This window comes from Anabrus simplex, chromosome 5 (assembly GCF_040414725.1).
Source record: "Anabrus simplex isolate iqAnaSimp1 chromosome 5, ASM4041472v1, whole genome shotgun sequence".
NCBI classification, from domain to species: Eukaryota; Metazoa; Arthropoda; class Insecta; order Orthoptera; family Tettigoniidae; genus Anabrus; species Anabrus simplex.
The window spans coordinates 120,854,129-120,867,404 of NC_090269.1; the positions used below are offsets into that span (position 1 = coordinate 120,854,129).

The following is a 13,276-nucleotide window of genomic DNA, read 5'->3' on the forward strand; positions in this document are numbered from 1 at the left end:
TGTCGAATATACATTTTTCAGTAAATGTCTTTTATTTTTTCTAGATGAATTGAATACCTGGATTGACCATCACTCCTAAATATGGAATCGGGTGATGTGACCAATGACTACTCGGAGATTGTCCAACGCCTTCCCTTGAAGTTGCGGTTGGCTTATGGTGTTGGCCATGTTCTCAATGACATCTGCGCTTCCATGTGGTTTACATATCTCCTAGTATTCTTTCATCTAGTACTGCAGTTTGACAGTTCTTTATCTGGAGTGATACTGCTAGTAGGCCAGGTAGCTGATGCTGTTGCTACCCCATTTGTTGGTTTAGAGTCTGACAAGATTGACGAGTTCTGGCTTTGCAAGTATGGGCGAAGAAAAACTTGGCATCTTGTGGGTAAGTACAATGAAAATTTTCACATAAAACAAATTGCTAATAAGATTAGATTTGAGATGTTTAGTTCATTTTGTTTTGTAATTATTATGTTGTCATTAAGTTGACTTGTATTCGTAAGGATGTTACAGTACTCTTGGGAGAGCGTAAGATTTGTGAAGAAGGTAACATAGATTTGTAAAGACCTTTTAAGCTAAGTCTGCTGTGGTAATCCAATTCTGTGAGAATAAAAATAATCATTTGTTTTGTATATGCTGTAGGAAATTGTACAGTACAGTAATCATATTCACTGGATAGAAAGTTCTCCTGTCATTATGAACTGAACCATGTTAGCTACTTCACCTTTCTTAAGGGGATATTTATCTAGTTATACTTCTCCGTAAATTAATACAGAAGGTCGTTTGAGTTATATCCGACCGATTGCATAATGCTACTGCCATCTGGTTAGTAACTTTTGGAACTACAAGTCTGCTGTCGTGGGTAATGTTGTGTCTGATCTTGTAGGTGTGTGCGAGTGTTGTTTGTGAGAGTCGTGAAATGACATCGAAAATAAATTTTTATTGGGGATGGTATGTTACAGTCCTTTTCCACGCTAGGTTTTTGTACACACGTTGTGAAGTGCATCTGCTGTGACCATATGCCAAGGGATGCAGTAACTTTTTTTGACACTGCCAGGACAGTTTCCTACGTAGGATTATGGTTGTCACAGGATTCAGTTATGCAAGGAAGTTGGCAATATGCAAAAGTGACTGCAAAATACTTCCAGGAATCCATTATGGCACCTATCTATTGGACAGACTTCTCACAGTCGTATGGAGCGGACTCAAACCATGTGTGAATTTGTATGAACAAGGCCTTACATCATACCGTCAGATATCTCTGCACTTTTGACTGAAAATGGTTGGGAATAAGGAATTCATGTAATTCCGTTTCAAGACATTCCTGTGAAGAGCCCTGATGCCAGTCCAGTGGATGCTTACATATTTGGACTGTTGAAAAGACTTCACCAACATCTCTGTCCATGCACCTTACTGTTGTGTGGAAAGCTTAGAGGGAGGAATGGGACAGAATTCCTGTGTTTTTGCTCTGCCAGAGTTTACTTCAATGGGAACTTTGATGTTGGATGATAGTCCACAGTGGTGGGAGTCTATTAGTATATGACTGTGGTGGTGACAGCAATGTATCTCGTAATATGAGTATGATTGAAAATCAGTCAGATGTAAACCTAAGGACCTTCTGTAATCACGACTACAATCACTGGCCTTTCCTTTCATTAAGTCGGTGCAGAGATGAGAGGGTACTTACATGAACATTCATCACATCACTCTGATACCATTATATTCTTCTTTTTCCAGGTACAGTCTGTGTCCTTGTATCATTTCCTCTTATATTCTCACCATGCATAAATTGTGAGAATAGTCATCACTGGGCACAGTTAGTGTATTACTCTGCATTTGTCATAATCTTCCAATTTGGTTGGGCTGCAGTACAGATTTCACACCTGTCCCTCATACCAGACCTTACACCAAATGAACATGAACGGATTGGACTTACTGCCATTAGGTGAGTGTTTTGAGTGATACTTGTATCCAGTTGTGTAGCTTAAGCTAGGGGCGGCATAGATGTCTGGCCAGGATTACTTGCTATGGGATGGAGTGAATTATACAGCCAGTGACAATGCCAGGTGTTGAGCGATGGTAAATAACCCTAGTCTCTAAAGGGGCTAGAGGCTTTGGGTGGACGAGCTCCTTTAAATGTGTGCTGGTCTGCCAGTGGAGAAAAGTGTCTGAAATCCAGCATGCAGAGTCTGTTCTTTAGGTTAGGGGTTGCTGCATAAGGCATTTGTTCTTCTGATTAGGAGCAGCCTCATTGAAACCTAGCAGCTGGGTATAAAATGCCTTTGGATGTGGTGAGCCCACCATAAAAATATCCTATATGAAGCCTCAAAGTGAATCAGGAATAGAGGACAGTATTCCACTGCCTGACCCGGGAGCTCCCTGGACAAGGGTGTTGGAAGTGGTAGTGTGTATTTTATTATAACATATAAATATTAACCTATACAGGATGTATGAGAAAAGCCATCTACTAATTATCACAGGTTATGATAAAGAGTATTAGGATGGTTAAAATGGGGACAGAAATCAACCCTCTAACTCAGTTTTTATCCGTAGGCAAGTGGGAAATCTGTGCTATTTATTACCGCCATACTGGGGAGAAATGGTTATTTTACAACTGAGAAGCCTGAATAAAGTTTTTTGTTGATTTGATATTCTCAATTGGGCAAATTAAATTATGGTTCTGTACTGGGAAGTTTATTTTTGATTCTGAAAGACAATGTAGGCACTTATAGCAAGTGGGGATAAGTTATGTACTTCCTGTATTTCATTGTCACTGCTTTTTACTTCAAAGGCTGCTTGCAATGTTGTCTCAGCATTGTACTAGCTAGTATGTTGGTGAGATGTGGCATTACAACTGATGATACCGCTACCACACTCAGACAAAACGCTGGTTACTTTACGTTTGAGAAGCCTGAATCAAAGACTAACTTGCTCCGACAATGCTACTATCTGTTCAGGTTAATCACGAGCGAGATTGGTCTGTGCACGTCGTAGTCCTGGTTAATGTCACAAAACGATTGGTTTAACACGTCAAGGGTTGAAGGGAATTCTCTTTCATGACAGACCATTAGTTAGTCTACTTAATAATAATAATAATAATAATAATAATAATAATAAGGAAAGAAACATGGATGACTAGAACTAACAAAATGAAAAACAGACTAATTTCTAACCTGGTCAATGTATAATGAGAAATGCCTGTATGTAGACACTAAGATCCAACACTATAAAACCGTAATTCTTCTGGAAGCCACTTATGCTTGTGAAACCCTGTTCGAAATTTAAAATGAAAGAACTGATCAGCTTCTCTAAAATGAAAGAAGAATAATTAGAACTTGCATATTTTTTAAAATATATTTTAAAATACCAGGTCGAAGGAGTCTGGAGAATTCTTCCTAAAGAAACTGTCTATCGAGAGATTGACCCAGTCACAGCACAATGAAGAAGAAAAGAATCCGTATTTCTTTCATATCTTGAGACTGCCAGGAAACTGGATTTTACGACAACTAGTGATGAAAAATCTTGGAAAGAAGATGGGAGGACAGTGGCTCTACAAAATTTAGCAAGATCTCGGAGTAGTAGGACTTGAGATGGCAGATGCACGAGACAAAAATAAAATAAACGCCCATCTTAAGACTCGCAAATTTTCAGCAGAAATGAGACATAGAAAAGCTATAGTGATTCTTGACAAATTGAGAAAATTATGATTGGAATGAATGAAAAAGTACTGGGCAGATTACAAGAACCAAACAGTACAACCTTCAAACAGAAAGTGAACATGAAATGACTCAAGTGGTCCAATGTGACCAATAAAGTTAATAATAATAATAATAATAATAATTGTTACCGTGGTTTGGTGGATCAGCAGAGGTGAAAGAAGGTGCTGGGATGAATAGGTCTCAATATACGAAATTAAAGTTAATTTAAAATTTAACAAGGTTATATTTTCTTTTCAAGATCAAGAAATAACAAATATAACAGGTACTTAGTAGCCTAGCAACAAATCAAGAATGTACAATTACAGTTTATTAATGTATATTGGGCTTCGAGTTCCAAAACACAATCCCTGAGCAATGAGCCCAACTTTATTTATACACAAGGTTTAACAAAGGGGCAGAAAACCCCAATCATGCCCAGGAGCACTCGCTCCCTATTACTCAGTAAAGCCTGCTCGAGTCACACAGAAACCGATTTAAGAAAGAGCAACCCGCTCTCAAAGTTCAAGCCTATCAAAGGCCACACCAAACTCCGTCAAGCTGACCTCCAAGCACATGAAAACAGGGGTAAAAATACCCAACCTACTGAGGCCTACTCAATAAAGAACCAGGACAATTACATGGCCTCCAAAATACCAACTTGAGAGGAGGCGTACTTGGACTCCTAATACACTTTATTAAAACCTAATTTGGCCCTAGGCCGCTTATGCAAGGGCTAATCCCACTCTACGGAGGTGACACGATAGAAAAACTTTATGACATTACGAGTAGAAGGGAAACAGTTATGAAAACGTAGTCACCTCAAAACAAAATGAATGGGAGCTCGAGAGGGTTAGGCACTCCCTATCCCAATTTGTAGTTTAAAGAGACAGAATTTATGCCAAGAGTCTTTTACATTTTAGAGGAAAGTTACATGGTAAAAAGTATCGAACCTGCTCCGAGAGTTAAACTGCTGAGCTAGCAAGAAAAGAAGTTATTAAAAGGCCATTACCTTATGGATGAACTGCTGCCCGAAGAAAGAGGCGCTTCCCGCCCCCTGCTACATAATTTACACAATGATAGATGTTACTGAAGTGGCGCGGAGACCCAAAAATCAGCAGTTTATATACCCTCGTGGAACATTCAAGACCTTTCATGAATGATAACACCCGCCCACGAGCTTTTATTGGTTACCGAACACAGTTACAGAGCAGGTTGGGGAAGAAAGCCCCGATTGGTCGAAAATTAATTTAAGAAATTCGGGATTGGCTAATTTCAAAACTGGCGGAACGAACGGATTAACATTGCCAACTCAAACAATGACAGAAAGAAATGTAACAAAGAGCAAACTTATGACTACAAAATTTCTTCAAAGAAAAGTTCCTTCACTTTGCACTAGGGTGCATAATTGTAGTTCTTAAGTGGTGCCATCTAGAAGAGAATGTTCACACTTCTTGCTACAGAGAAAACAAATATAAATCGAAAAAGACACAGTTCAGAACACTTCAAAATTTATAGTAATGACATCTTCTGATAAACTTTAGAATTAACATGGTTGTTAGAGGTTAGAGTTCAGGCTTCCTCCAGTAGAGGAGTTTCAACTGGCGCAAAGTTTGAATTAGCGGAGCGGAGGTGTACCGCCCGGTACAATAATAATAATTTTGTCTGGCTCTTGCTAGCTTGTAAGGTTCACCTTCCAACGAAGGTGGATGGCTGTGTTGTTGTAGTGGAGGATAGTGTCGTGGGGTGTCAGCAGTGACGGTGAACACTTGTATCTCTCATACTCGTCATATGAGGTAAATTTTATAAGATTCTGCATCCTAAATTATATATTTACCATGGGGAGGGGGGACAATAGTAAAGTTTAACCACTAAATTTTATGCTGATTTAGCATAATATTGTTTTAGAAGAGGTCTGTGGCTGAAATATGCATTGAAATGCCTCCAAAGGAGGAGTTGCATTATGAAACCCATTTGTTGGGAGAGTAAGGTGATATTTCAATATCTGCCATCAGAAACCTGAGGTCAAAACTTTTGACGAATAGAATACTTCCGCCACTCGTATCATTCAAAATTTTACGAAGACCAAGCAGAATAGCTGTAGAGACTTACACTTAATAGTTAAAGGTTGTAAAACTAACCACATGACTTTTCCCAAGTTGTCTCTGGATGAAACTTGCGAGTTGATGGGATGGTGGGCATCCTCATTTTAACCCTTTTAGTGGTGGGTTCTCACAGAGCTCTTATGCCAGAAAGGTGAGGCTTTTTCAGAGGAAATTATTGGAAGCAAGGAAGTAATGGATACTTGTCAAGTTGGCTGTGCGGTTGGGGGTGCACAGCTGTGAGCTTGCATCCGGGAGATGGTGTGTTCGAACCCCACTGTCGGCAGCCTAGAAGATGGTTTTTTGTGGTTTCCCATTTTAACACCAGCAGGGGCTGTACCTGTGGCCACGGCCACTTCCTTCTCTCTCCTACCCCTTTCCTATCCCATCGTTGCCATAAGACCTCTCTGTGTCGGTGTGATGTAAAACAAATAATAATAAAAATAATGGCAGTTGTTAAAGGAAAAATGATGCTAACACATTCATGTAATTTTCAGTGGTTATTAAAAGCTTACTTTATAGTTTTGTTTAGCCTTTCTTTTGGTGTTTTTGGTATTTTGTGAGTATTGTCTTGTAACCGATACATATTTAACTTATCTCCAGCTTTTGAATTATTCCCATAAACAAAACTAAGTTAATGCAAAAACTGCCAAATTTCACAAGAGTTGGTTTCTTTCCAAAATCGTACCCTTGTATGCGGAAAATTTACAAGTTTTCCAACGCACTTTTTAGAGTACAAACTAGTTTCGATCACTACCAAACTTGCATCATCATCCATTAGAAATGGTTTGAAACAGTCAGTCACACTCATGTAGATTTCCAGTAAATGAAATTATATTAGATCGTATTGTATTTCCAGGCTAACATATTTTTCACAAAGTTATGTGCTAAATCTCCTACCATCACCATTGCTTCCTACATAATATCTTCTTCAGTTTCACTAGAAGTACAAAGAACATTGTCATCCGAACAGTTATTTGAATCGTCATCACTATTAGCAGAAATACTAATATTACTTAGAAATTCATCTTTGATGTAGTCCCTTATTTTATTTTAAGACGAACATCTCTTTCGTTTCGTGCTCACCATTTCTGTTTTCCTCATCAGCTGGCCAGAGATTGTATGTAAAGGGGAGGAAATAAGGCATATATCAGGCCAAATCAGACCAAAGATTTCATGAATGCAGTTGGAAACCCTCCTCCCAACTGTTGAGAATTCTGGAAAACATTTTCCAAAGAGATTGCAGTACCCAAGAAAATGTTGAGCAGTCACAAAATGGCTAGATTCACCTGCTTGCGATTGCGGAGCTCAAGAACAGACGATGAACCACATCATTCGGTAGTGTCCACAGCGTAGATTCACAGGTGTTTGGGAAGAATTCATGAAAGCATCAGCTTTCCTGGCTGAAGAGTCTTGATATTCATTTTTAATGTATTACATACATATTTGTGTTCAATAATGTAGATCATTTGTTCCATACGAAATATATATAACACTGCAGCTAAATAAGAATTTCTCAGGCATGTCACTAAAGAGGTTAGTTGTCCTGGTTTTGTTTATTAGAGCTTATAATTATGGGACATTCTTCATACACACTGTATATTAACAAAAAGATAGCAAAGTAAAAGTAATATGTTGATGGCAGGACATTTGGTAATGTCACCAAGCACACTCTTGTTGGAATGTTACTGCTACCTGTGTTAACCACATTCAACCAAGGAAGTGCTGCATGTTTATAACAATTTAAATTCCTTCAGGAATTGTATTATCCACACCAAAGTAAATCTCAGTGGTTCTTTTGAGATTCATGTAATACCTATACTCTTATGAAATCATAATATATTTTGTGAATTTTTCCATTATACCAAACTAAAAAAGTAATGACAGTAAAATTAAGAACACAGGCTTCTCAGCACTGCCATTGAACATAGCCTAATGCACAAGTTAAATTAAATTTGAGTTTTCAGAACATACTAAATGAATATGAACAGTCCATCTTTGTAGGATAATGGTTTGTGTTTAAACGACAAGCATCATCATCATTTTACTCGAGGCTACTTTCAAACACTGCATCTTAAATCTTGATGTTTATTTCGAATCGTAATGACATGGGTTGCTTCGCATTAATAGTTTTTTTTGTAATTGGTCATATAAGCATGAAATCTTGATATCAAACTGATACTTGTTGATTTTTCTTCCAAAGCTGAAAGAGAAGTAATAGCTCCTTGGCTCTGATATCTTGATTCTTTGAATACTTGAAGACTGCTTTCTTCTGTAGTTGAAACTTTTATCATCAGTGTTTCTGAATCCCAGTAGTCATAATTTTAAAAGTATGAAACCTTTCTCACATCACTAATTTACTAATGTTTTGTTCTAGGTATACTTTCACAGTTATATCTAATGTGTTGGTCTACGTCATCACCTGGGCTGTTTTACATGTAACAACAGAGTCAGATGCACAGGTGGGGCCAGATGACGTCAAAAAATTCCAGGTTAGTTGAAATGGATATGTTCTGATTTCGAAAAGGAAAAACAAAAGACAATTTTTATAAGAGTTCTGTATTGTTTTCCATGTTTCCAACTTCTATTTCATCACAGAGATTAATATGTGTAGTATCCATTATCATCATAGGTTATTGGACTGATATTGAAGATGTAATTTGTTGATGTGTAACCGTAATCGGGATAAGTACGCCTACACATAATAATAATAATGCAAAAATAATAATGATAATAAATATTGACTTAAAATGTGGATAAAGAAATAGTAAAATAACGCAGTGGCGGTGAATACACATCAGAGCACGGAAACGTGACGGATAACTTTCAATACGCGTAATTAAAATTAAATCAAATACAAGGGAACACCTACAGGCCTAAAAATGACAACTAAGAGAGGAGAGTGGAAGGTGCTGGAACCCTATGAGGTCCATGGAAAGGTATGGCGTTATGGGGGACAAAAGACTTACAATCATGACCTCAAAACTCATTATATTAACATAATCAAAACCAATATTACAAGAAACAAGATCATGACATAGCAACTGATACTTATGCACAAATGAAGGGTGTTTAAAAGACTTTAACAAAATAGTTCCACGACACAGAATCAAGACATACTTAAGTAACTTGGATAAAATTTAATTTAATAATAGAAGGGTGATGCTACATTACAATGTATAGTTTAAAACGCAAGTAAGTGATAGAACTGAAATTACGGGAACGGGAACCTAGGGCAAACTCGGACACGTTAAATTTAAAACCTTGAAAATGACATTAAGCAAGGAAATACCGAAATACCAAAGTAAATAAATTAAATCAAACAAAACCAGAAAACATTGAAATAACACTTACCAATAAAAACTGGAGTGCACACAACCGCACTCAAGGACGGTCAGATGGAATAGACGCGGCCAAATCGCATCCCGCATGCGAAGCGGCCTAAAGCCGGAAATTGACAAATCACAATCCACCAAGGGGAAACAAATTCCACCAGATTCCCTATCTTTTCGCCAATAGGAAATCTCGTTATTCTAGCGAATGAAATTGCATGACCATATATGGTCATATTAAGATATTTGGCAACTTCTCGAGATTTCCTATTGTGACACCTATTTCAACAGCAATAACTGCACATGCGGTATAGGATGTTTCACAACTAAAGCACCTTTACATTTTCATCTTATTACAATTTTGACATACAGAATTACAAGAAATAATTTTCAAATAATTCTTCAAGAAATTCTTCAAGTTAAAACGTCCCAAGTGTCTTTTCCTCGTGCTTGCTGACATTAATTTAAATGCTCAATTAAGTTACATAAAATTTACATACAAAAAAAAATCACTGTTTGCATCTTGCAATGTTCATACTGTTCAATATATCTTGCCTATTGCCTAAAAGAAAAATTATTACACACATATTTAAATTAATATTTCTCGCCGTTACATAAAATAATTCCAGTAGAGTCCAGAGCTCCAACCAAAAATGAAATTCTTCAGACACATTAAATAAAAAAACCTTTAAAATTTTATTTCCCTTAGTTCCAGTTCTGTCCCGCCACATATTACAGTGTGAATAGCCCATATAAATAAATAGAAAAAATCTGAGGAGACCAGGCTCCAATTACCAGGGTTGAATACCAATATTGTTAGGTGGGATTTGAGATTCATTAAATTTGAGACTTATACCCCTAGCTTCATTTGCTTGTTATTGGACCCCTTTCTGAGCAAAATTTCTTTAAACTTAAGGACTGTTCAGAAGATTTTAAATACAGTATAATTCGCATTATCCAAGCTAATGCGGAGAGAGGCCACTTCAGATAATTTAAAACTCTGATAATATGGACGTCATGTCCTAGTTCATGAATCATGGGCAGTGGCTGAGTGGCCTAGTAAATGGTTCTGAGAGTCTGGATGTCAGTTGCTATGGATTGGGGGTGGGCACCTCGGACATATTCTGAGTCGTGGCCCTCTTTGTGCTCAGGTGGCTAGGACTATACAATCCGTTAGTGGTCCTCAAACCGTTAGAAGAGAGGTTCTCACTGGGACTGTGTGCAAGTAAGGTAGCACCTGCTTCACAAATGCTTTACCGACCACGCTCAGAACATTTTAAGCAAGCCTCGTACCTACAGGAGTAAGAGTTCCACTTCCATTCGATAGGCAAGGGACTCCTTGGAAACAACTTCGCAAACGAAATGGAATTCAATGGGGAGTTATCAATATTAATGGGGCTTATGGAAGTAAGAATGTAAAAGAAAGAAAGTAGAACTGGTTGAGTCGCAAAGAGGATGCGTCTGGACGTATTAGGAGCTAATGATATTCGGGTAGGGGAGATAACTAGGCAGATAATAGATTATAAAATATTATTAATGGTTGTTTAAAAGGGAAGGGCAGATTATGGGGTAGGGCTGTTAGTTTATGTTAGTCATGTGCATTGTTTTTAATTAAAAATGTATTCTAGTTGTTTTTTTAACTTTTGTTTTACTGTAAATTAATTTCATTTTTAGCAGCTCTTGTACTGTAAATTATACTTCTATTGTTTTACTATTTTAACTGTGTTCTTTTTATAGGTACTTGTTTTAGGTATGTTTAAAATTTATTTTAGCTTCTAATTTTTTATAATGTATGTTTAAGTTCAATGCCTAATTAAATTTTATTGAATTTCTTTTTTCTCAATCGATACAGAGTACCTGCTCCTTTTTTTTTTTTTTTTTTTTTTTTTTTTTTTTTTTTTTTTTTTTTTTTTTTTGAGGCTTATACCTTTTCTTTACATTGTAACCAAAAGATCTTCAAACTTGGGCTTCTCTTCTGTAGCATGGCTTAGCGGGATGTCTCTCTGGATTCTCCCTCAAATTGACAGCTTTCTCCCTGAAGATGTCTTGAATTTTTTTTAGGAATTGATTCAGGTTTTCATGATTTTGTGGAAAATACGGTATTTTGAATCAGTTCTACTGCTTATTTTAAAATTCATATTCATCTTAGTTGGTGGGTGAATTTTAATATATCATTTCATTCCATGCCATCAGAGGCCATTGACCTAGAGGTTAGGCCTCTTAAAATGGCAACTGTTGTCATGGTAATAATAATAATAATCATCATCATCATCACTGCCAGCCCTTTATCTGCAAGTTAAACTCTGTACTCTGGAATGTGCTTGATAAGCATTCAACCTCCCTTTCATGCCTCTTACTGTTCTGTACATTTAAATTTCCTAGCCAGGTACATTCAGATTACCGAGTGAGTTGGCTGTGCTGCAGTCGCTTAAGCAGTGTTCTCCCCAGAAATTTTCGTCAGCCGGGTGGCAGGAATGAGTAGCCGGGCGGGGAAAACTACGTAAAAACTTAATAAGAAAACATTTCGTTTTATTCCTCTCAGGGCATTAATAATAATAATAATAATAATAATAATAATAATAATAATAATAATAAAGACAGTCACCTCCATACAGGCCATGAAGGCCCTTGGAGGAGTGGAAGGTAAAGGCTTCCACCATTGTTAACCGCGGCACGTTAAGGGGTAGAGTGGTTAGCTCTACGCCCGGCCGCCTTTGCCCCCAGGAGTTAACCTGGTACTCATTTTTGGTGTAGACTGAGTGAACCTCAGGGCCATATGCACCTCCGGAAGTGGAAATCTCGTTTCTTAAATTTTACGACTTCCTGACGGGGATTCGAACCTTCGTCCTTCCGGACGAACCGAGCACGCCTTTACCGCCTTGGCCAGGCAGCCCCTGATGATGATAATAATAATAGTAATACGACCTCAGATACCGTGTGCAAACATCTTAATTCGACGTCATATGGCTGCTTGCTCGTCAATTTCGACGTTCCGTTTTACTTTAGGCCTACTACATGTCAGAATAAACCGCATCTCTCTTGGGCGTCTAGGCCGAGTTTGTGAATTTTGTCGGGTAAATACCAAATATGTCACCAGATATCCTCTACGTGCTGACATCGTACGACATAGAGTGTCGCCCTTCAAAAATCCGACCACCTCTGTCGGGTTCGAACCCGGTACCTCTACCACTGATCCACAGAGGGCATTAACAGTAATATCAGACAGGTAAACTATTTTAGTGTTATTATCTCGAACAAGATGTTCTAGCGTTCTACTGCTCGTTCATAATCAAACACCGGGGCATGTGGAGTGCCATACAGGTTTTTGACGTCATGAGGAATCGAGTGCTCCCGTGCGAATCCACATTAATCCAAACACCGCTCGCGCACGACACTACGATATAGTCAAGCTAAACATTTAAACTCTAATGTAATTGATGCAATTATTGCTAACAATAATGAAGATTTACCATTTAAATAAACAGTTTTACAGTATTTACAGTTTAATTTGAAGCACGCAACGATTTAAATATGTATTAATATTACGTAATTAGCGTGTATCTAGGTTATTATAGCCGGGCGGTCTGTAGAAAAGGCACTAAAATGGTCCTAGGGAGAACACTGGCTTAAGTGTGGCCAGTATCCAGTATTCGGGAGATAGTAGGTTCGAACCCTACTGTCGGCAGCCCTGAAAATGGTTTTCCGTGGTTTCCCATTTTCACACTAGGCAAATGCTGGGGCTGTACCTTAGTTAAGGCCACGACCGCTTCCTTCCCACTCCTAGTCCTTCCCTGTCCCATAGTCGCCGTAAGACCTATCTGTGTCAGTGCGACGTAAAGCAAAAAAAAAAGTTGGCTATGCAATTTAAGTCATGTTGGCTGGCATTTGGGAGATAATAGGTTTCAACCCCGCTGTTAGCATCCCTGAATGAAGATGGTTTTCTGTGATTTCCAATTTTTGCACCATAATTAAAGCCACAGTTGCTTCCTTCTCAGTTGTAGACCTGTCCTATCCTGCTGTTGCCATCAAACCTGTCTGAGTTGGTGCAATGTAAAATAAATAGGGAAAAAAAAGCTTGATTTTAGTAATTGTAAATTACATGTATTTGAATTTCACTTTATTTTTTTATTAGCCTTTACCCAGGCAGTCA

General features: G+C 37.9%; 1 protein-coding gene across 1 annotated transcript in view; it reads left to right on the top strand.

The window, feature by feature from the left end:
- LOC136873839 (major facilitator superfamily domain-containing protein 12) overlaps positions 1-13,276 on the top strand; it is a 66,336-nt gene that overhangs the window by 360 nt on the left and 52,700 nt on the right. The window contains exons 2-4 of the mRNA XM_067147108.2: positions 45-382; positions 1,735-1,942; positions 8,172-8,286. Coding sequence (XP_067003209.2) covers positions 82-382; positions 1,735-1,942; positions 8,172-8,286 — 624 coding nt within the window. The 5' untranslated portion in view covers positions 45-81. The remainder of the gene's footprint in view (positions 1-44; positions 383-1,734; positions 1,943-8,171; positions 8,287-13,276) is intronic.